Below are 22,237 nucleotides of genomic sequence, written 5' to 3' on the forward strand. Positions count from 1 at the left end.
GACCCTCAAATGCCCCATTGCACGTTTCAGTATCAGAGGACAATCCTGGGCAGCAATCCTTGCCCTCTACCTTGTCTAAGAGAGTCTTTTTGTGGTTCGCTGCTGACTGTGTACGCTAGGGAACTAGCTGGCCAACAGGCTTCTGGGAAATCACGTGTCTCTACCTCCCATGTCTCATTGTAGAAGAGCTGGGATCACAAGCACACGCTACTGCATCCAGCTTTGCATGGGTTCTGGAGTTTGGAATGCAGAGTCTTTCCTGCTTGCAAGGCATAAAATTCTTTTCCCACTGACCCACCTTCCCAACCTCTTACTGTCAGTTTTATAGTGTCCTGCCAAAGACCCCAAAATATGGTCCCTGAAGGTCCACAACCATCATTTTAAATCTACAGCCACTTTGGATGAATATCTTAGCGCTGTGCCCTGCAGACAGATCACTCATGAAGGGAGGACATTTGTCTGTGGTGATAAAGGCTGCTCCCTAAAGCTGGACTCATCATCGTACTGTGAGACTCTTTACACTGCTTCCCTCACACAATAAGGACTTCTTTTGCCACTCAGAAACATTTGAGACAGTGATCCAGTAGACTCACACTTGACCTGGACAGCTTAATGTGCATGCTTCTTGCTACCTGCCCTGTTTAAACCTCAGGTCAGAACATGATCCCCCTTCCCAATACGGCACTCGATGAACTCCGCTCTCTCTACTTTCTGCCACTACCCATCTCTTCAAATGGCATACGGAGGCAAGTAACCCAACACTACCTAATGGGGCTCCCAGAGATGAGACTTCTGCTTTATATGTAATTCTTCTGGATAGAAAAATTATTTAAATGTTCATTTTAAGTGTCTATGTGCACCATTGTGTGGCATCATAGCCTTGTTGACTCAAGTGTATGGCGAATGTACTGAAGATAGACTCTAAAATCAAAGACAAGTTACCTTAGTCGAAAGGACTGAGTCTGGAGACCCAGTGTCTACATTCCAGAAGACTGCCAACAAGTCACTGCAGAATGAGCCCTCTCCAATTCTAGAACAGGCTGTGTAAGCCTGGTACCTACCCTGGGGCTACAGTAACCTGTAAGGTGCATAGCCCAGCTAGGTTTAAGTTTGTGATTCAGCTTCCAGGAAGCACGGGCCTTTCAAGGGAGTACGCTTTAGTCTACCAGACTTCACCTGCCCCTTGAAGCCACCTGGGGCACCGGCTCTCCCTGGGTGAAGAGGCCAAAGGCTTCCCTTGCTATCCAGGATTACTTCTGCTCTCCAGTTTCCTAGCCAGCTCCTCCCTGGCCCCATCCTCGACTCCAGGATAACTTCCAGAGCATCAGAATCTGTGGTCTGTATTCCTGATGCCCAAGCCACTGACCCACTTGCCTTCTCTGAAGTCCCTCCCTCCAGGTTTGCTATATCTCTTGATCCCCTGGCTCTCTCTCTCTCTCCACCTTCTTGCTGGTTAGGAATCCACCTGCCTGCTCACCTGACTGTGCTCATGGCTAGCCCGCACCTCCTGACAAAACCAATCGTGGGTTCCCCCACTATGTGATTGGCTGATGACAGCTGGCTGCTGGCCTTGTCTGCAAACATGCTCTTGAAGGTCAAGTCTGTGTTTAGTACATGGCTCAGAGAAACAGGAAAAAAAAAAGGCAAACCTCGAGTCTTTGAGAAGCTAACCCTGACCCTTAAGGGAGTAGACTTGGTGTGATGTGTGAGAAGCACCAATCTCCTCTGATTTGAGACAATACTCGGAGCCCAGAGGATCCAACCCAGACTCTGAGAAAATCAGAGCAAGGAGGGCTCCCTGGAAGAAGGGGCATTGAGCACAGCCAATAAAGGTGGTAAAGGGTAGGTGATGTAGGGAAGGAGAGAGTGAGAGAAAACCTTGAAGGGCTGTAGTAGGTCGGGGGTGGGGGGTGGTTACAGCAAAGCTGGGAACAGCAGGGGGGAGAAAGTATGGGAGGGGCTCAAAGGACATAAGGGGGTCCCACACGGGCTCCATTTGTCGTCTGGTAGAGGGAGGAGCAGAAGGTAGGTATGGAAGTGAGAAACCATTGCATCCACCCAGGGGAGGTGAGGCCAAACGCACTGAGCAGCCAAGGACCAGCACATAGAAAGGGACATGAGGTTTGAAATTTAAAGTAGATTTTATAAACAACTAGACACCACAGGAAGGTTCCAGGTCCTAGGTTTAAAAGTGGGGTGGGGTGGGGGGGTATCATTCAGTGGTAAAGTCCTGGCCTGGGTTCCATCCCCAGTACCAGAATGCAAAGAAGATAGTGGCAGGGATTTCAGAGAACCATCAGTCTAGAGGTCACTACCTAGGGCTGGAGAGATGGCTCAGGCAGTAAGAGCACTCAGCTGTTCTTGCAGAGGACCAGAGGTTGGTTCTCAGCACACACATCGGGGAGCTCACAACTGCCGAAACCCCAGCTACCTCCCAAGGGCACCCTCACACATGTCATACACTTATGCAGACATAGTTAGACATAAAAAAAAACTGTTTTTTAAAACGAGGTGTTAAAAAGTCGTCAGAAAGCCTGAGTCAGGGTCTAGCAAACTCGAGGAGGTCGGTCGGTCGGTCGGTCAGTCTCGCAGGAAGGTCTAGAAAGGCTTGCTCCAAAGATACTGCTGAGTCCACAGCACCCTGAGCCAAGGCTGTGGGTCTGTGGGACCTGTCTGAGGAACAGGTCCCTAGTCCCTAACTTTAAACAAGCAAACCGAGACATGATTTCATTTCTTATAAATTTATTACATAATATTATAATAATTATTATTAATAATAATAATATAAGAAACATAGATCTCTGTGGGGTGTATCACAACGTCAGGGTCAGGAGGCCTCAGGACTGGAGCAGGGGGTTGAAAGCCCCCAGATGGAACTCCATACAAAAGGGGGATGAAGTGGAACTGACCCTGTAAAGTTAAAAACCCAAATTGAACAGAACCAAAAACCCACAGGTAAATGTGAGACTGTGTATGTGGCAGTCTGTTACACTGACTGCTGCTGTGTGTGTGACCTGCTCTGTTGGTAAGAGGGTTAGTGGGTGTGACTCTGTGTCTAGGGAATGGGGCCGGTGGGCCAGGGTGGGGCGGGTGGGCACAGACCGGCGTGCCAAGCCCCTGGGCCATGAAAACACCTGTTTTCTGTCTTTTTTATATATATATTTTTTATTAAAAAAAGCTAGAAATAGAAACAGAAACTTGTGAGTGACGTGGATGGAGCTTAGTCCAGACTCCAAACCCTATGTTTAAAAATGCCCCAGGGCCCCCCACCCCACAGGTGAGTGTGAGGAGTCACAGTAAGGGGGCCAGGGTCCCCTCAGGAGTCTTTGCCTCTCTCCAAGGGCTGTTGTGGCCTGGTTTTAGTGGTCCCCACAATTCCCTTAGAAGCCCAAAGGGGTACTGCCTGCAGGGGAGCCCTTGAGGCCTCCCAAAGCTGAAAGGATTCACCAAGAACCCCTGCTTATGCTGGATGAGGCTCAGGGAGAAACAGGCTGAGAAATCCACAGGACCCAACAGCAGGACAGCCTTTCTTTGGAGAAGACAGGGCCCTTTCACAGGCACACACCCAGGCATGCATCCTGTGCAAACTTCCACAACCTCCCACCCATCCAGAACAGCCCCTGGGGACCACTCCACAATCAAGCACATACAGGGCACCCATGCACTCAGCCACACCCAGTTTTCACAAGCACACAGGCGTGCACACACACATATGTGGCGCGCACACACACAGGGCAGGAATTGGGGAGTCTTTGGGGTGCGAGGCAGGGAGGCTTCTCTGCTGTAGTTGCCCAAGAGGTGGGAAGGGTTAGACCCCTCCTTTGGGAGAGACCCTGTGAAGATGATGGCTGGGGTTGGGTTACCGGGGCCCAGCCCCAGGGCAATAATCTCCCAGGCCACCTGGCCCTGCTAGTGCCCAGCAGGCAATGCCTGCCACCCGTCCCCCTGAGCAGCACCTAAAGGGTGGGTGGGGCATACTATAGCTCAGCGAGGGAAGGGGGCTGAGCCGGGGTCCCCAGGGTGGGCTGCCAGGACCCTGGCTAACCCCAGGCCAGCTGGAGTGTCCCCTGCCCTGTATGGGGTGGCAGTGAGGGGCCGGAGATGGAAGACTGGGCAGCTGTGGCGGGACCAGCGAGAGGACTAGAGGGGAGGAGGGCGGGAACTGTTACGGACAGAGATATTTGTTCCTTTTCTCGTTCCAAATATAGAGTGGATTAAAATATGTAAAACAGGGGGCTCCTTGGCCCCTATCAAGAACCCCAATGTCTCCCCCCTCCCCCCGAGTCACCAAGGCGTGTCCTGACCTCGCATGCTGGACTAGGTTCCCCCTCTGGAAGAATGGCCACCAGGAGCTGTGGAGGAGGTGGTCAGGCCAGAGCACCCTGCCCCAACCCCCTTCCACCCAGCCCCCCTGGTCCGCGCCCTTACTGTGTGCTGGGTGGGGTTCAGCGGCAGGGGAGGGCACTAAGCAATGTACAGGGCAAGTCTCCAAGCAACAGCAAACAGGACGATTCATGCAACATTCCTGGCCCGGGCGCCGTGGTAGGGGGCGAGCCGAGCCTGCGGCCTGGAGTAGGGGTGGGGGCCCTGCCGGCAGGGCGCAGCAGGAACAGGAGAGGGAGTGGGGCGTCAGCTGCCATCCAGCTGCCTGAGCGCACGCTCGATGTTCATGCGGTGGCCAACGCGTGTGACGCCCAGCTCCACGAAGTCTTCCTTGGTGAGCGCAGGCAGGTGTGCGCCTTCGATCTCATGGTCCTCGAAGCGGTCTCGGTGCTCGCCTAAGTGGATGCTCTCCAGCCAGTCGCCCACATCGAACTTGCTCCAGAGCTGCAGGGGCTTCTGTTGAAACGGCCGACGCGGGCCGGCACTGGGGCCAGAGCCGGGAGAAGGCGAGGGTAGCGGAGATGGTGAGGGGGAGCGGCTGCGCGCACTCACACTTCGCACCACGAAGCGCACTTCCTTGGGTTCGTGCGGGATGGAGAGGCTGGACGACTTGAGGATGGTGGGAGGCGTGAGGCCGAAGGGCCGCCCCGCGCCTCCCACGCCCGCCCCCAGCCCCTCCACCCGCTCCAGCGATGCGGGTTTCACTGGGCTCGGGGCTCGTCTCGCCACGGGGTACCGGCCGCTGGGCCGCACCGAGTAGGAGGCCCCTCCGCCCGGGCCCCCGGGGCTGCGCTGCGCTGAGATGGTGCTCAGCTCACCGAGGCTGCTGAAGAGCCTGCGGAGGGAGAGTGGGTGAGGGCCAGGTGAGGGGTGGAAAGTAAAGTCGGAGTGGACAGAGGGGAGCAGAGCCAGGAGGACTAGGGCTGGAGGAATATCCTGTGGTCATTCTTTTTAAAATCAAAAACATCCTGGGACAAGACCAGTGCCTTGCTCTGGAGGATTCTGAAACTGACTGGATTCTAAGGAGTAAGACTGTCCTCCCCACGCTGCGCTCCATGGAGGCCCCAAGGGCAGTTCACCAAAGGAAACTTTGTCATGGACAGAAGCTGCTTGCCCCTCCCTGCCAGCCTCTAACACAGCCTTCTCCGGGTGTGGGTTCCATCCACAGCTGCTCTGGACTGTTAAGATTTGAACAATGACGTCACCACTCCCCACATACAGCTCCGTTCTCAAGCTTGAAGAGACCCAGAGCACCCGAGGCCTGTTTCAGGGATGGCCGAGTCATGGTAAAGGCTGGCAGTGGTACAAGACTGTGACAGGTCCATGGACACTGAAGACAAACACCAGGCAGGGCTCACACCCCCAGGAAGTGTGAGGCGACAGCACACCGTAACAGGAAGTACAGCCTCCCTGCACAGGAGAGCACACCCACAGCAGCGATGGTGACTACATGTGCTGCGGACATGCAGCGGTACTGACAGGAAGGCAGTAGCACACAGGCAGACACACAAGGCAGATGGGTACCTCACTTCCCAGCCTCACCTGCAGGATCCTGGACTTCCAGCCCAGGCCCCCAGCCTGCCCGGCTGGAGGGAGGGCCAGCCCGAGGCGGCTGCTCTAAAGGAAGCCTACCCCCATAGCCCCTCATCCCCATCGCTACCCTTCACCATGTCCAAGGACAGCCTCAGTAGCTGTCAGGAGCACCAAAAGGCCCACATAGCCATGCAGAGAGCCAGGGGCAGCCAGGCACAGCATGTAGACTGCAAGAGGCATGGGATGGGCATGCTCACTTACACAGCCGGCACTCGGGACCACCGCGCAGCTAGACAGAGCAGCCACATGCAGATGGGCAGGAGAGAGCAATGAGAGAGAGTGTTAGCAGGCCAGGCCCACAGTGCCTTCAGTCACAACCACACAATAGGCAGCCAGGTTCGGGGGACCCCTGTGGGACACTCTATGGAGGTCGGAACTCAGAAGGTAAGGCCCATCTACTGCAGAGGGACTGGGGAAGAGAAAGTATCCGGGACAGCTCGGATAGAAAGCATCTGGTTTGCCTGCCCTGGAGTAAGTAGCTCGCTGGCTCTCTCCAATTGTATGGTGCAGACCATAGCATCGCTTTGCAGTGCCTTGCCGTCTGATCATCTAACGTTTGAGCAACTTCTCTCCACCCCCACAACGCCCTCTCTCTCTCTCTCAGGATGGCCTAAGTTTCTGCCCGCCTGGCAGAATCCCACACCAGCAGGAGTCCCCTCAACACGCCCCTCTCCTTGTTACATAGCTTGGCTCTGCAATATCCCCCCCTAAAAGGTTTGCATTCTGAAGGTACAGTGGCGGATCATGAGAGCTCTGCCCAAATCAATGAATTAATACACTGACTGGGGCCGGGTGTGGCAGTGGCACACACCTCTAATCCCAGCACTCAGGAGGCAGAGGCAGGCATATCTCTGCGAGTTTGAGGCCAGCCTAGTCTACAAAGCAAGCTCCAGGCCAGCTAAGGCTACATGTTGAGATTTTGTCCCTCCCCTCCCCCCCCAAAAAAAATAAATAAACAACAATCACAACAGCACACCAATGGTTCCATGATTTGATGGTCTTATTCCTGCCCCCTCTTTTCCCTTTTTGCTTCCTGGCTGGCAGGAAATGAGTCACCGAAGCTTCTCTATTATGACACTCTCAACAGCAATGGGGGCCAAGCCACCACGGGGGCCGAAATCTCGGAAACTATGAACCAAAGTATACCTTTCCTCCTCAAATTGTTCCTTCAAGGTGAAATCTGTCGCAGAGAAGAACAAGCTAACAAACACGTACCCTTAAGCAACTTTCAACTTTTACCCCCGCACCATGCAAGATCAGTCCTTCCCCGGAGACCTCACTTGGATCACTTTCATCAGCTTTCTCCTCAGCCGTCCCTACAGCTTCCTCCCAACTGCTCAGACCCAGGGCAGAGCTTCTCCAGCAAGCCAAACAGTGCCACCAACACAAAGGCTTCGGAACCATCCGAGGTCTATACAAGGGAACAGGCAGGCAAAACCTCCAGAAGAAACTTCCACTCCTACGGAACCTGGTCTCATGGAGCCATCTTGGCTTTGGGGCCAAGTGCAGTGGCCAGCAGAGGTGAGGCAGTGAGGTCTTCAGGGAGGTGGTGCTAGAAACATAGCTGTGAGGTCAGACTGTGGCCACCTACAGAGTCCCAACAAGGCCAAGCATGTCACCTTCGCTGCTTTCCTCTCTGAATTCATGCTGACCCTAGCATGGGCATCTGTATCACTAAACAGACATCTAGGCAAGACCTACCCCAAAGGTTAGGTTTCAGCAGTAATACTGCTGAACTTCAGGGTACGAAACACCCATCAGGCAGTGCAGCAGGGCAGTCCTGAGTCCAAAAGGTCTAAGCTAGGACAAGTAGCTATACCTGTCTGAAATGGCACCAAGCCCGCCTTCCTGGCAGGGGTGACCTGGAGGCCTGGGCTGAGGGCAGCCTCGCCTCAGAGACTGGGAATAGAGAGCCAGTCATATACCTCAAAAGCTCCACCAGTGTTGCTGATGTTGAGAGGCCCAGGGGAAAAGCCCAAGGAAGGGTATATACAGGAAGAAGTGGCCAAGGTATCAGTGTCTGTTCCCTGCCCCCATCTTGGGGAAGAGCACTACCCACACTGTCCCCAGGACAGAAACCCTAGCAGTGTGCAAATCTGATTTTAACATGTTTACGCATGTTACACATTTAACATGTTAACTCATCTCTGCATACCCATCTCTGGCTGTTGATACCATTAGCTGACCGGCTAATCACATTCTGCTCAGGCTTCGTCCACCTCCACGTCACCTCCCAGCATCCACTACCCTCCAAAGTGCTTTCGGCTAGCACATCCTCTGCCCCAGGAACTCGAAGCCACTGAGATGTGGCCTTTGCTCCTGGCAGTCACCAAGGCTGCACGCAGGGGTCCCCTGGGATGACCTGCTTCTTTGGAGGAGCCCCTTCCCCCAGCATCCTCCTCCTTGGATAGCTTCTCCAGCCCACTCTCTCTCGTAATCTGCTCTTTCTCCACCCATGTCATCTACCCACTGCTTGCTATGACTAACAAGGCCAGGAACGCCGTGCGTGAGGGCCCATCGGTGCCTCCTGAGCTCATGGTTTCTTGGGATCTCCTAACAGCATTTAACATACAGGATGTCCAACCCTCCCCCCTTTTCTCTGCTAGGGGCAAAGCCCAGGCCTCATGCATACTAGGCAAGCCCTCTAACCATTGAGCTATATCCGGGCCCTTCACTTCCTTCTCTGTGGCTTCCCTTAACCCTCAGAGCCTGTCACAAACTCAATATAATTCACACTGACAAAAACGATGTCACCCTACAAAAGCCCTCCTAGGATTGCCTTACCTCCGTCAGCTCACTGGTACCAACAGTCAAGAAAAGGTTCCTTTGTACTCAGACCTGGCTTCTACGTCAGGATGACCACCTTTGCACTCACGTGGGTCAGACCTAGGCCTGTGGCCCTTGGCAACTCAGAAGCCTCATTCCAGGACAGTTCTTAGTAGGAAGAGGCAGGGCTCGGAAGCTTCTGCATGTGTCCCTTCTGCTGCCCTGGCCTCACTCCTCATTGCCTGACCTGTCCAACACTGACATGCCAAGTGTGTCCCTATGTCTCCTATGATCTCTTTCTGTTCTCTAGCAGAGCTTGGGGCTTTAGCAAATGCATCTGCATATGACTTCATGCAAGTGCTCTGCAGAGACACCATGCATCCTGTCCCCAGTCTCCAACTGTACTCAAGAACCTTCATGTATGACAACTGCCCCAGAACATAGGCTTTGCCCACACCCTTAACATGCAGGAGGGACCTATAGCAAACAGGACAGGGCTCTGTGGAGCAATCTGATTGGAAAGTAGGTCTCCTGTGAAATCTCAGCAGTGACCTCAATAGGTCTAAAGAACAGGGCACACTTTGACCACCCCCACACAAGCATGTGATAAAAAAAATAAAAAATAAAATTTTAAAAGGCTCTGTAAAGTACTGCAGCAAATATTTCCAAAGCCATTTCACCCTTTTTTAAAAAAAAAATGTAACAATCAGCCAGGTATAAAAATTGAGTCCACTGGCATGCCAGCACACACCTGTGATCACAGCACTTGGGAGGCAAAGGGTTTATTTTAAGCTGAAAGCTGAGTTGAGCTACACAGTGAGGTCAATGCCAGCATAAGCTCTATGGAATAACTCTTATCTTAGGTTGGTGAGATGGCTCAGTTGGTGAAGGCACTTGCAGTCAAGTCTGATGACCTGAGTTCAATCCCCGGGACCCACAAAATGCAAAAAGAGTCTGACTACCAGAAGCTGTTCTCTGACTTCCACATGTACACCACAAAGTGTGTATAATGCGCACATGTGTGCACATGCACAGACAAACACACACTAAATGTAAGAAAAGAAAGGTCTCATATATCAAAACAAAGCAGCTGTAACACAGTGGTTGACCATTTGCTTAGCATGCTCATGGCCTTGAATTCGACCCCCAGGGCCCCTCCCAGAAAGACCCTGAAAGTCAAAGCAAAACAGCTCCGTAGTAGGTTTCAAACCACATGTAAGATTCAAGTCCAAACATGAGACCCAGAAGACAAGTGGCACTAGAGACAGGCTCAGGTCACATGATTGACAGGCAGCTCCACAATCGGGCGTGGAGCCAAAGGTTGGGCTTTAAATGATGTGCAAATAAGATGCAGCCCAGGGCTCTCAGTAGACAGAGGATCTGTGCAGCAGGGGCGAGACCTGCAGGCTGAAGTGAGGAACAGGTGGAATCATAGACCTCAGCAGCAGCACCAAGAACCATGTACCTTCCAACTTCAACACAAAACCCAACAACAGGCCCAGTGTCAAGAAGTCCATCTACAAGTTACTTTGCTTTCTCTCATGAAACATGGGGAAAGTTGTCTACAAAAAGCTCAGGCTGCTGATCACCCGTGGCAAGAATGTATCATTGCCTGGCCTGAGACATCTGCAGAGAAGCTGAAGAAAGAGGGTCAGCTCCTTGGTGGACTCCATCAAGAGAAGAGAGAGATGAACCTGGTACTAAGGCTCAGGCACCATGCACAGACCAATGATGTGGCTCAAGGGTGTGTCTTCTGCCAGGACAGGTCCTGAGAAGGACACAGTCACACCTAGAGATCAGAACTTCTCATACTTTGGACACTTCTCTAAGGGAAAAGCTCACTAGTGATTTTTATCCCAAAGTAAGACCCAAATGCTAGATTCCAGCCCTCACTGGCTACAAAGCCAGAGCTGAGGCACAGCCCCAATAAGACATCAAAGTAAGGGTGTCCACAAAGACCAGACAAAAGACCAGGTCTGAAATAAGCTAGAGGTATACAAAACCACAAGTGCCCCATGCCTGCAGCCAGAAAGGAAAGCACTGTGGTAGGTGGCAGGACACACTCCAGATGGCCGTTGTTTCATCCAGGTGCAAGGATGTGACAGCTCACTCCATGGAGACAGGTAGGAGGATCAAAGCCAGCTCAGACTGCATAGCAAGACCCTGTCTCCAAAACCAAAACCAAAAAGAAAAACCAAAATGGGGAAGAAAAGTGAGTGGGAACCAAATGGCATACAGAGGCAAATGGAAGAACAGGGTGCAAGGTACATCAGTGACAATGACTGATGAACACGATACAATGTATCACTTATATACCTAAGAACTGTACTAGACAGTAAATGTCTCCCTCTGTAATGTGAAATCACTGAGCACAAACGGAGTGTTACCAAAAGGTGCTACAAAATGCCCAAGAGATCTTTGCCCATCTGTGCTCCCATGACATGTGCCTTAGGACACGACACTTGCATCACGCCTCCTCCATTCATTGGCTTAGTGTTTATGCAGGCTAGGCGATACACTGTGTATCTTAAGTGATTTTTAACTTTCATCAAGAAAAGAAGTAGAAACAGAGGGGCTGGTGGGGGGGAAAAGACAAAGAAGGAAGAAAATGGTCCAAGTACAGTCATATTAAGATGCCTCTATCTTTGAAGACCCAGTTCTGTAGATAAACCTGGGACCCTAGCCACATGTCCTGACTGGTCCATAGCCACTCTGTCCTCTCTAAGGGTGTCTTCATCATTGCAGTACTGAAAAGGGCTTTCAGACTTAAGAGATGGAAGAGGCCAAAAAAAGGGAGAACATCCGAGAACAGGTCACAAGAAGGACAGAAATGTCCCTGTCCCTGAACCTCTCAAAGAGAAATTGGGAGCTTCTCAAGCTATTGGACCCTAAACTGGACTGTAAAACGGGAGGCCATCTGAGTAAGACCTCAAGTCCTTACTTAAGCTGTGCACTGCTCACTACTCTGTGAACTCTGTCCTCCACAACTGACAGTGAAGAGGATCTAGGAACCAAGGAGTGGGGAATCAGAAGTGTCACCCAATCCAAACCCAGAATAGGAGAACCCTGGGGCAGAGGCAGAAGCAGCTAGAGAAACACAGACAAGAGGCTAGTCACAAACTGGTCAGCTGTCACCTGTACCCATGCGGTTCAGGGAGCCCTGGGGAAGGTTGCCAAGAAAGGGCCTGAGGGATCAACCCAAGGCTCTGGCAGCTTCTGCCTACAAAGTCTAACAACCTTAGTAGCACCCAGATCTCCTTCATTGCCTCCCCCTTCTCCATCGCCAAGGGGGGATGGGGCAAACAAGACAGGAAAGAAAAAGTAGGTGAGAGAGAAGGTGTGACTTCCAACTCTTCTTGCTGGAGCTTTATAAATCAAATCCAGGATTCTGTGTTGAAGGCCCTAAGAGGTGCCACAACACAAAACGTTTCTAGGCCAGAACATAAGAAATTTGTATCAAGTCCCTAAAGAAAAGGAACCAATGTACTCTGGCCTGAAAAAGAATCAAGGGAGGAGGCTGCTCCAGGAGAGGCGACACCAGCCATATGGGGCAGCCATACTATCAGAAAGAGAACCAAAACGGAGCCAGGGGCAGTAGGTTCAGAGTCAATCAGCTGCTGAGATGAACAGCGGCTCCAGAGTGCAACATGAGAAGATCCTCAGCTAAGGCAAATGCAGCTTGAGAAGCTGGAATACAAAGTTGCAAGCCTGCAGCAGGGCCTCCAGCAGGTCCTGGGAGGTCTCATGACATAGCTGGGTCCAGTCCCACTGCCTGCACCAAAAGGAGTCCACAGAGCAGCTGTGCTAAAGAGCCTTCTATCTCAGACTGCAAAGCAAAACCAGACAGAGAGAAAAAGGTGGACAGGGAGAACCCGTGCCATGGACAGATGAGAGAGAGATGGGACAGGATGAGGAAGAACAGTGGAAAGCCTATAGATGAACAGAAGGAACAGAAGACAGGGGGACAGGCCCCTCCCCACATCACCCTGCTCACCGAGCTGCTGCAATGGGCGACTTCTTAGCAGGGTCCAGCAGGCTGCCCAGGCCACCAACTGGTTCCTCCCCCAAGGAGCGTGTGTCTTTATTCAGCTGCTGCAGACGGGAGCTGAGCTCACTAATCACAGTTGGTTTGTCATCTTCAGGCCCAGGGAGCCCCCGACTCTCCACGGGGTCCCCCCACAGCTTGGACCTTCTCTGGAAGAGGTAGCGAGGGCGGGCAGGCCCAGCAGCAGAAGCCAACCCTGTAGAGGCGGCATGGTGCTGCTGGGCCATGAGCTCACTGTCCGAGGATTGCTTCAGCAGCGGGTCCCTGAAGGTCACCGGCCCCTTCCCCAGCGGGGACTTGAGCTTGGGCTTGGGAGGCACTGGTGGCTTCTCGAGTAGAAAAGTGTGTCCATCGGCAAAGGAGGTGTGGGTGTCAGTGAGTTCCCCACTCTCCGAGCTCAGGGTGGACATGCTGGACACTGTGGAAATGGTGCTTGTGGTCTCCAGATGGGGGTCACTGGAGCTTCGAGTGTCAGCCTCCTCTACTCCAGAGTCAGCTGCAGACTCAGGGGCAGGGGGCAGCTCGCTGCTGGGCTTCCCTGAGGCCGGGCTGGGTACCGTGGTGGGCAAGGGGCCCGGTCCTGGGGGCGGGGTGGCCAGCAGGATCCCATTGGCAAACTCTTCAGGGGGTGGCACTAGCCCAATGCGGGCCAGCTCCTCTCTGGTCTCCTCATCACTGGAGGACAGCTGAGCAGGTGGCAGGTTCACAGCAAATACCAGCTCTGGCTCTTCCTCTGAGCTGCCTTGGCCTGGCCCGGGATCTGCTGGGATGCTGCCAGGGGGCTGAGCTCGTGGGCTTGGCATGGGCTCTGCCACAGCTGCTGCCTGCATGGGGGCTGGGGCCAGCTCCGGAGTACCGGGGCGCTCCTCTTCAGCCCCCAGCCTGCTGGGCTCCTGTCCATTGCTGGTGGCATGCACAACAATGAGGCCAGCTGGCCGTTGCAAGGACGTGTCCAAGACACTGAGGATCATGGATTTCTTGTCCTCTGGTGACTTCCGCTCTTCCCGGGGGGGTTTCTCTGTCTCTCTGCGAGCAGGCACTGGAATCCAGGCTGGACTCCGAGGGGAGAAGGCTGGGGAGGCCAACGGTCCTCTCTCGGAGTCTCGGGTTTGCACATCCACAAAGAGGGGTCCAGGGCGGTCAGCGTCAGGGCTGTGCACAGGTGTGGGGGACCGGGAAGGTGCTTGCGAGGCCAGAGCCCTCTCTCGGGCAGCCAGAGCAAGAGCTAGGGGTGAGCTAGGATCCAAGGGTTTGCCAGTGAGAGGGTGGATGAAGGTGGAGCCTGAGGGCCCAAGGCTGGGACCACCGACCAATGGCTTCAGAGCAGAGACAGGGGAGGGAAGCAGCAAATCGCGGCCAGTGGTGGCGCCTGTCCCCAGGAGGCGCTCATCAATGGAGCGGGAGGGTTGTAGGGATGGCAGATCCGCGCTGGGAGGGCTGCCCTCGATGGCACCCACAGACAGGAACACAGTGGAACGGCGTCGCTCCTCCAGGCGCCGCTCCTTGACTGGGCCAGGGCTAGGGCCGCCAAAGGTAAGCCCCAGGCCTTCTCCAGAGCTGTAGTCAAGGCCGCCCGGTCGGGGCCCGCGGTGCGTTGGCGAGGGTTCTCGTGCAAAGCTTCCACCCACTGGTCCCGGGCTACCCACGGCCAGGGCCGCGCGCTCCTGAGCATCCTCCACCTGAAGCTGCTTCACCAGTGGGCTCTTGCGGCGCTGTGGTTTCGACGGAGCAAAGAGGCTGGCACTGAAGGCGCCCAGGTTGGCATAGGGACTATCAGGGCCTGACGGCCGAGGCCGGCGCTTGGGGCGCTCAGGCGGTGTGGCTGCAGGCGCAGGCCGGGGAACATCACCCACTTCTGGCGCGGAGTCCTGCAATATGATCATGGAGCGTGCACGCTTCTGACGCTCAGGGTAGGGCAGCGGGCCCAGAGCCGTGCCAGAATCATACAGGCCAGCAGCCCCCGCACCCAGACGAGCCTCCAGGCCTGGTTTGAAGCTGGAGCGCACAGTGTCATAGGCCCGGCCCGGTGGTGGCGGCGGTGAGAAGGTGGGGGGTGGCCCGGAGTCGAAGTAGTAGGGCGCGGGTGGGGGTGGCGGGGCGGTCTGCGGTGGGGGTGGAATGCCTCGACCTTCACGCACTGTGTCCTGCATTGATGTGCTGCGTGGGAATCGCCCTTCCAGTAGGGATGCCAGCTTCTCATCCTCCCCTGGGGATGGAGGGGCTAGGTAAGTCTGGCAAGGATGCTGGCCATTGAAAGGCTTTTCTGGACCCAGGGCCACTGGCTAGTCCTATCATCCACCCCAGAATGGCCACAGCCCCACCAAGGAAGATAGGATCAGGGTCCATGAAAGGCGAAAGGAGACAGCAAGAGCTCTGAGCAGGACACCCACACTCCATGCCAAGTCCTGTTGCAGATAGGGAGAGCTCTGACAGAGGGTTCAGGAGGGACCCCACCCACAGTGTAGAGGGCTGCCCCTACAGAGGATCTGGAACAGGACCCAAACTCTGACTGCCTGAACTGAAGCCAAGATCTCCCCACCCCTGTAAGCATGGAACAAGCCATGAGAAGACACCAGAAGGGTACAGGCAAGCCTCCTAAAACTGTTAGAGAGGACCTAGGGGTTGCTTAGGGGATTTCCCATCAAGGATAAGCAAAGTATCTCAGAAACATTCACAGTGTTGAACAAGCAGGAGTCAACCGAAACCCTGATGGCAGCTAGAGATGGGAAGAAAGGTGATCAGAAAGGGGGACACCCCCTTCATACACCAAAAGTAAAACATCAGTGAGGGGACGCAGGAGGTTGGACACTGCTAGCCAGCCAAGGTAGGATTCTGGGAAAGAAGTCTCATTGGTTCCTCGGAGAGACTCACATGGATGGGCCTGCAGGAAACTAGTAAGTTGGTACCCTAGCCAGAGGCTGTTAGAGAGCCTGGGCAGGAAGATGGGAGAGAGAATGGATGGGTAACTAAACTGGAAATGAAGGTAGGTCAAGCACCCAAGGCATGTTCCAGTTTAACCCCTACCATCTAATGTTACCCCAGGCCAGGGTATAAGCCTGTTCTCTTAAAGGTACACATCCCTGAAGATGAACCTCATCCTTGTCTAGAGACGTCACTAGATCCTTACAGAACCTCCCGTGTCATTTCAGACAGAATGTAGACACCGGTGCAGAGTCCTACACAGTGAGGCCTGAAAACGCCGAGAGGCCCGACCTAATGAATAGAAGACAGGCGTGGTGGTGACTCTCCATGTCGACTCTCCATGTCTCTGGCTCTGTTGCCTCAGGACTAGCAAGGCTAGGTGCATTGCAAACGTGCGCTTGAATTCCAGCTTCATACAAGTTGCCTTTAGGAGTCCGTTCCATTACAGGGCCTTACTTGGCCATGTCACAGGACTATTTACAGTTTACAGCTCAAGGCTGCAGGTAGCAACACCACAAAGGATGGCTGAGGTCATTACCAGTGTTTTAAGGCCTGCCTAGCTGCCCTTGGGCCCCCTCCTGATGTCATTCCTACACAGCACGGGAACATGTACTGAACATTCACAAGTCTGCGTGCTAGGTGAAGCTATGTAGGAAGAACTCTCAGAGACCTCAAGGTTACAGAAGACAGGAATGATGCGTGACACTGAAAGAGGGGGTGGAATTTAATACCAATGGCATGGTAGGTTGTGCCTAAAAATTTAAAAAAAAAAAATCACCTGCCTCACACGGAATAGGAGCCGGTGCTGACACCAGACTAAAGAAAGGTCCTCTCTATCTGCCAGTCCACAACAGGATTGTTTCCTGGGTCCTGACTATGTGATCCAGACACAGCCTGGAAGGAGGGGCTGTTGCAACTACTGCAACAATGTTTAAGGAGAAGCCTGAGCTGTCTTTACTGACTATATCCATGTCTGCAGACTATAATCCTGGGATTCGCAACAGTTGTATTACATGCCGAGGACATATAGCCAGGACCTGAGGTGAGAGTCCAAAGAATCTGACAACTCGGCCAATGCTCTTGCTGGCACACTGCCATGTGCCATCCATGGGGAACCAAAGTTAAGCACCTTCTAGCCCACTGCTCAGCTGTATTCAGGTGGGAGGAACTGGTAGGCTTGCCAAGGAGCTCGAGGCTTATACAACAAGTCCATAGATCTGGATCTACAGAAGTCAGCTCTGGGAAAGACCATCCAGGAAGAAAGAAGGCAGACAGGCAACAAGGAATATGGAAGGACTCATGCCAACAGAAAGGCAGAAGCAGATCCCCCAGATGAAGCAGGACAGGGCTATTGCTCTGGGGACCCGAGACAAAAGGAGCCCACACAGGACCGGCTGGAGGGATATCAGGTTATAAAAATACTGCAGAAAGCTTCCTTTGCCAGAGAAATGGGCTAGAGAACAGATCCGTGGCAAGAGGACACGGGGAAGACAAAGTTGTGGACCAGGTACAAGACAAGTCTGCTGTAAGGCTTGTAGGGCAAGAAATAAAGAAGCCATGGAGGATGCCCAGAACTCTTGGAAGAACATAAAGTAGTATCTCTTGGTTCCAGAGGAACTGCAGTCTTCACCAGCTGCCCTTCTCCACCCATCCGCTTACGGAAGTATCCCTGCCAGCCCATGAAGGGCTCTGCCCTATATACACCCGTGTTTTTTACACACTGGCCTCTGTCACACATTTGCCCCAGAATCCCCAGGAAACGTCTTCTTGTCCTGCTATTCTAATAAATGCTGATGTTCCTGTGTGTCTGGACCTCCCCAGTCAGTCTCCACTTATATGTGTTCCTTGGTGCCCACATTATAACTGCTGGACTCACCTAACTGCTGACATGTCACCTTCCAACTGAGACCCAGATCCAGCCTAGAGCCAGCTTACAGTAAGCAGGAGTCCCAGGATGGGTAACAGGCACACTCAGATGGCTGTTTGGCTTAAGAATGTATCCATTCTTAAGGAGGTATAGGCAAGCCTATTTTAGGGCAAGCCATTTTTAACTCTCCTTAAGTAAAATCAATGATTCCCACCCCCATATGGTTACTGTAGGTATCAAACAAGCCAATGTCCATATAAGCAGCTCATGTCTAGCCTGTACTGGGCTGAGCAGGCATTTACTCTGATGTGGAACAGACAGTGAATGTGGTAGGGTGTATAAGAACAGGTGGACAGATGAGTGGGTCAAGGAGACTAGGTACCTGAGAAACATGCAGATGGCCGGGCTTGTTAGGGATCCTGGCCTGGGATTAGGAGAAGACGCGGCCAGGTGTGGAGTGTGATGGTAGCCAGGGTCTGATAAAGCTTCACAGTAGGACGGACAGAAGGAAGGCAGCCCGAGGACACAGCCTTGAGTTGGCCTACTATTTGGATATGCTGAACAAATGCAGCCAAGAAAGGAGGGGAGAGCAAGAAACTCACTCCCACAATCCTAGGAATTTCACAGAGGAGGAAACAGGGAAATGAATGCCAACTGAGGTCAGTGGAAGGAAAGCTGACCATGCCTGCCAGGGGGGATGCCCCAAGGCTACTGTTGACCCTAGTGGGAACAGCTTCAATCTGGCTCTGGAGAGACCCAGCTGCTTCAAATTCACAAGCATAGGAAGACGAGAGAGTAGTTACGGGTGACCTTTTGGGTCCAACCACGAAGGGACCGGGAGAGGATGCTACCCGGAGAGACGGAGAAGGTTCAAGGAAAAGAGTAATTTTAGGTTGAGAAACTGGACCTGCGCTCTGGCTGACAGGACAGGAGATGGCTGTGCTGGTGGCAGCTGTCGTCTGTGTGAGGCAGAAATGACAGACAGGAAGAGAAGGACTAAAGGTGTGGCCGGGGATACGGAGCAGCAGATGGGAAAAGAACTTCAAAGGTGTCTTCCCACGGCACATCTCTGGGTGGATGAACAAACTCAGACACATAAACAAAGCGGCATCCTTGAACTTTTGCAGAGAGAGATGGGGTCCTCCAACCCTGAATCCACCCAGCCCAGCCCAGCCATCCCTAACCCCAAGCAGTCCCTCAGCCCAGCCATACCTACAGATTTGGTCCGTGGAATCCCCTTCCGCAAAGAGCCCGGCAGCTTCTCTGGGCCTGGGAGGCCCTGGCGCTCAAACAATGACTGTGGGGTCAGGGAGGAACATGGAAGCTCCAGGGCACTGGAGCACCCAGTCCTCCAACCAGCCCCACCCATCCTAAGCTAGACCAGTCACCCGATACCCCAAAGGCACTGGTGCCCATGTTCAGTTGGGCTGCAGTATACAGATAGTGAAATGAACACACAATAAAAAGTTCAGACCCTGGGCATAGTCTGAACAGAGAGGGAAAAAGAATCCAGGGGTTCCAGGTGGGCTACAGATGCCTTCTGTACATGATGTACCATAGGCTCAGCAAAGTTGTGGACCCTCCTAATCCCAGAGTAACACAGAATCTGACTAAGGTCAGAAGCACTACAAGCTGCAACCATAGAAGCAAGCTGAACTATGGCCAGCCACCCTATGGGCTGAAATGGTCCCAAACGTCTCCCAGAGAGGCCATGGAGAGCTCTGCCTCCTCTGGAGGAGGGATCTAGATAAAGAACTCTTACCTCAGAAGAGAGGTGCATGACCCTCTGATCCCCAGGCCCGGACCTGACCATCCCAGAGCCCTGGCCCAAGGCTGGCTTACGCTGATCTCGGCAGGGGTAATCCTCCGGCTGGTGGGCCGCTGCTTGACAGTGGCCGCCCGCGAGTCGGCGTCGGCAATGTCTGGCCTCAGAGTCGGCTCCGCAGCAACTGCCAGGATCTCATCCAACTTCTCTGCACAACCAAAGAGATGCCACCTCAGCTCCAAGGCCGTCACACCCGCCCATGCCAGCATCATAGCACTAACAGGAGCCAATGAGCCCTACCCACTCCTAGGTCTGTCACTGCCTGAGACCTTGCATTCCACCTGTGCGCCTCAGATCCTAGGTCCCAGTTCCTTCCCCAGCCAAACTCTGCCCTTAAGAAGACCCTGGGTATCACAGTGGCCACTGCAAGTCACATACTTACACCACACACACACTCCAAGAAAGAGAGAGAGAGAGAGAGAGAGAGAGAGAGAGAGAGAGAGACAGAGAGAGAGACATACTTACACCACACATATACCACACACACACTCCGAGAGGGGGGGGAGAGAGGGAGAGACTTTTAGAGTTCAGTGTGGCAGCACACCGTGTCTGATGGTTACTGTTGTCAACTTGACATAGAACTCAATCACCTAGGAGACCAGCCTCCAGACACACTGCAAGTCACCTACAGTGACCACAGAGATAACCATAGGGAGATCAGACTTGGGGGCAGACCATTTAGATCAATCTGCCTCACTCTCACCTCACCCAGTGCCTTTTTCTCAGCACACGGTCTATCCTCCACCACTTTTCCATGGTAAGTTTTTTCTAGCGGGACCACTGCCCCAGGGACAGACACTAACGCTCAAGCAAGAGACGCTGAATGGGTAAATAGGATGATAACCAAGGACTGGCCAGGCAGAGGAGAGCTATTTCCTAAGAAGAAAACTCAGGCTGGAGATCTAGGATGGCCTCAGTACAAAACAGAAGGCTACAGCTCCTTCCCTCTTACCCATGTAGAATGGCAGCTCCGATGGAATGGAAGGTACAGGAAGAGGAGAAATCGGTATAGTGCGGAAAGGACTCTCCTCTCCAAAAGCCTACTCAAACTCCTCAGACTTCAGATCTATTTACAGCTGATGCCTAAGAAGGGCTTGGTTGAGAAGTACCAGGCGAGCCCGGTGGTGGTGGCATACGCCTTTAATCCCAGCACTTGGGAGGCAGAGGCAGGCAGATTTCTGAGGCCAGCCTGGTCTACAGAGTGAGTTCCAGGACAGCCAGGGCTACACAGAGAAACCCTGTCTCAAAAATAAAAAAAAAAAAAAAATAAAAAATAAAAAAATAAAAAAATAAGAGAAGTACCAGGCGGCCTCGGGTATATTCTTGTCACATCTGCTATAAAATGAAAACCTTTGTGTGGTCATTTTTGTTTTTGGTTTTTTTTTAATTAAAGTTACTGGTTTTAAAATGGGATTCTGGGGGCTGTGGAGACGGCTCAGTGAGAAAAGTACTTGCTGCACAAGCATGAAGAGCAGAGTTCAGACTCCCAACACCCACATAAAAAGCTGCGCGTGGTAGAACGTGTCTATAACAGACAGATAAGTCCTAGGGACTCCCTGGCCAGACAGTCTAGTCAACAGGGTAAGCTCTGGATTCAGTGAAAGAGCCTGTCTCAGAGGGTAAGATGGAGAATGACTAAGGAAGACACTCAGCAGGCAGACCTCTGACCTACACACGCACGCCTATACAAGTGCACGTACACTACACACTGCCCTCAAAAGAGAGAGAGAGAGAAGAAAAGTGGTACTTTAGCTTATCAAAAATAAAATGTACAGAGTTCAGTGTGACAGCACACTGTGTACAACAGTCACTGCTGTCAACCTGACATAGAGTTCAGTCACCTAGGAGAGCAGCCTCCAGACACACCTATGAGGGATTATATGGACTGTGGTGATTGACGTGGGAAGACCAGCCCTAAACTCCAGTAGCACCAATTCCTTAGCTCCCATTCCTTCCAAACTGATCAAAAACAAACAAACAAACCACCGACTGTTGGCCACTGTCTTCCTCCCGACTTAGAGATGGAAAAGCCTTCAAACTGGGAGCCAAATAAGAATAAACTCTTCCCTCCTCAAGCATTTGACTTCGTTGTATCTTATCATGGCAGCAGGAAAAGAAACCCTGTAATCCCATTCTTTGGGAGGCTGAGGCGAAGATTACAAGTTTGAGATCAGACTGAACTACAAGGGAAAACCATTTCGGGAGGGCAAAGGATTTCAGAGACCTTTAAAGTGTCTCAAGACTGACTGAGACATGGTTATATAACTCTTGCTCAAGGTCCACTAGGGGTCAGGGCACAGGTGTACACTATAGGTTGGGGCAGTGCCTTCCTCTGCCTGACTGCTATTCTAACCTCACTCAGCAGCCTCAGGCTCTACCTGTCCCCAGAATATCCAATTCTTGAAGGCCGTGTCCACCATCAGGGAACATTTGTCCTAGACACCCTTCCAATCTCAAAGTGCCACTGCTGAAGAACGTCTATGGTCAGCCTGGACATCTCCTATTCTTTTCAAACCCAACCCCTAGCTGCTCACCAGCACCTACCATTTCTATCTAACAGTGTTGTGTAGAAGTTAATTAACTCCTGAGGCTATCTTACTATGTAGCATACTGAGACCCCCCACCTTGTACACTGACCCTGTATAGATGTATACCTCTGAGAGCTGGTACCTTCGTGTAATAAAACAGTCATGAGCAGCATCTATGCCACATAGATCTAGGGGAAATTAGCACAGAGAAGCCCACACCGATGCAAGCCACTGCAGCCCACCCTGGCCACTGCAGCCCATACTGGCTACTGCAGCCCACACTGGCCTCTGCAGACCACACTGGCCAC

General features: G+C 52.9%; 1 protein-coding gene across 1 annotated transcript in view; it reads right to left on the reverse strand.

The window, feature by feature from the left end:
* Nucleotides 1–4,378: 4,378 nt before the first annotated feature.
* The window catches only part of Shank3 (SH3 and multiple ankyrin repeat domains 3), a 56,582-nt gene continuing 38,723 nt past the window's right edge, over nucleotides 4,379–22,237 (reverse strand). Inside the window, exons 18-21 of the mRNA XM_028753641.1 lie at nucleotides 19,419–19,549; nucleotides 18,789–18,873; nucleotides 12,737–14,993; nucleotides 4,379–5,218 (exon numbers count right to left, since the gene is read on the reverse strand). Coding sequence (XP_028609474.1) covers nucleotides 4,630–5,218; nucleotides 12,737–14,993; nucleotides 18,789–18,873; nucleotides 19,419–19,549 — 3,062 coding nt within the window. The 3' untranslated portion in view covers nucleotides 4,379–4,629. The remainder of the gene's footprint in view (nucleotides 5,219–12,736; nucleotides 14,994–18,788; nucleotides 18,874–19,418; nucleotides 19,550–22,237) is intronic.

This window comes from Grammomys surdaster, unplaced genomic scaffold, assembly GCF_004785775.1.
Source record: "Grammomys surdaster isolate TR1022 unplaced genomic scaffold, NIH_TR_1.0 125953, whole genome shotgun sequence".
Classification (NCBI taxonomy): domain Eukaryota; kingdom Metazoa; phylum Chordata; class Mammalia; order Rodentia; family Muridae; genus Grammomys; species Grammomys surdaster.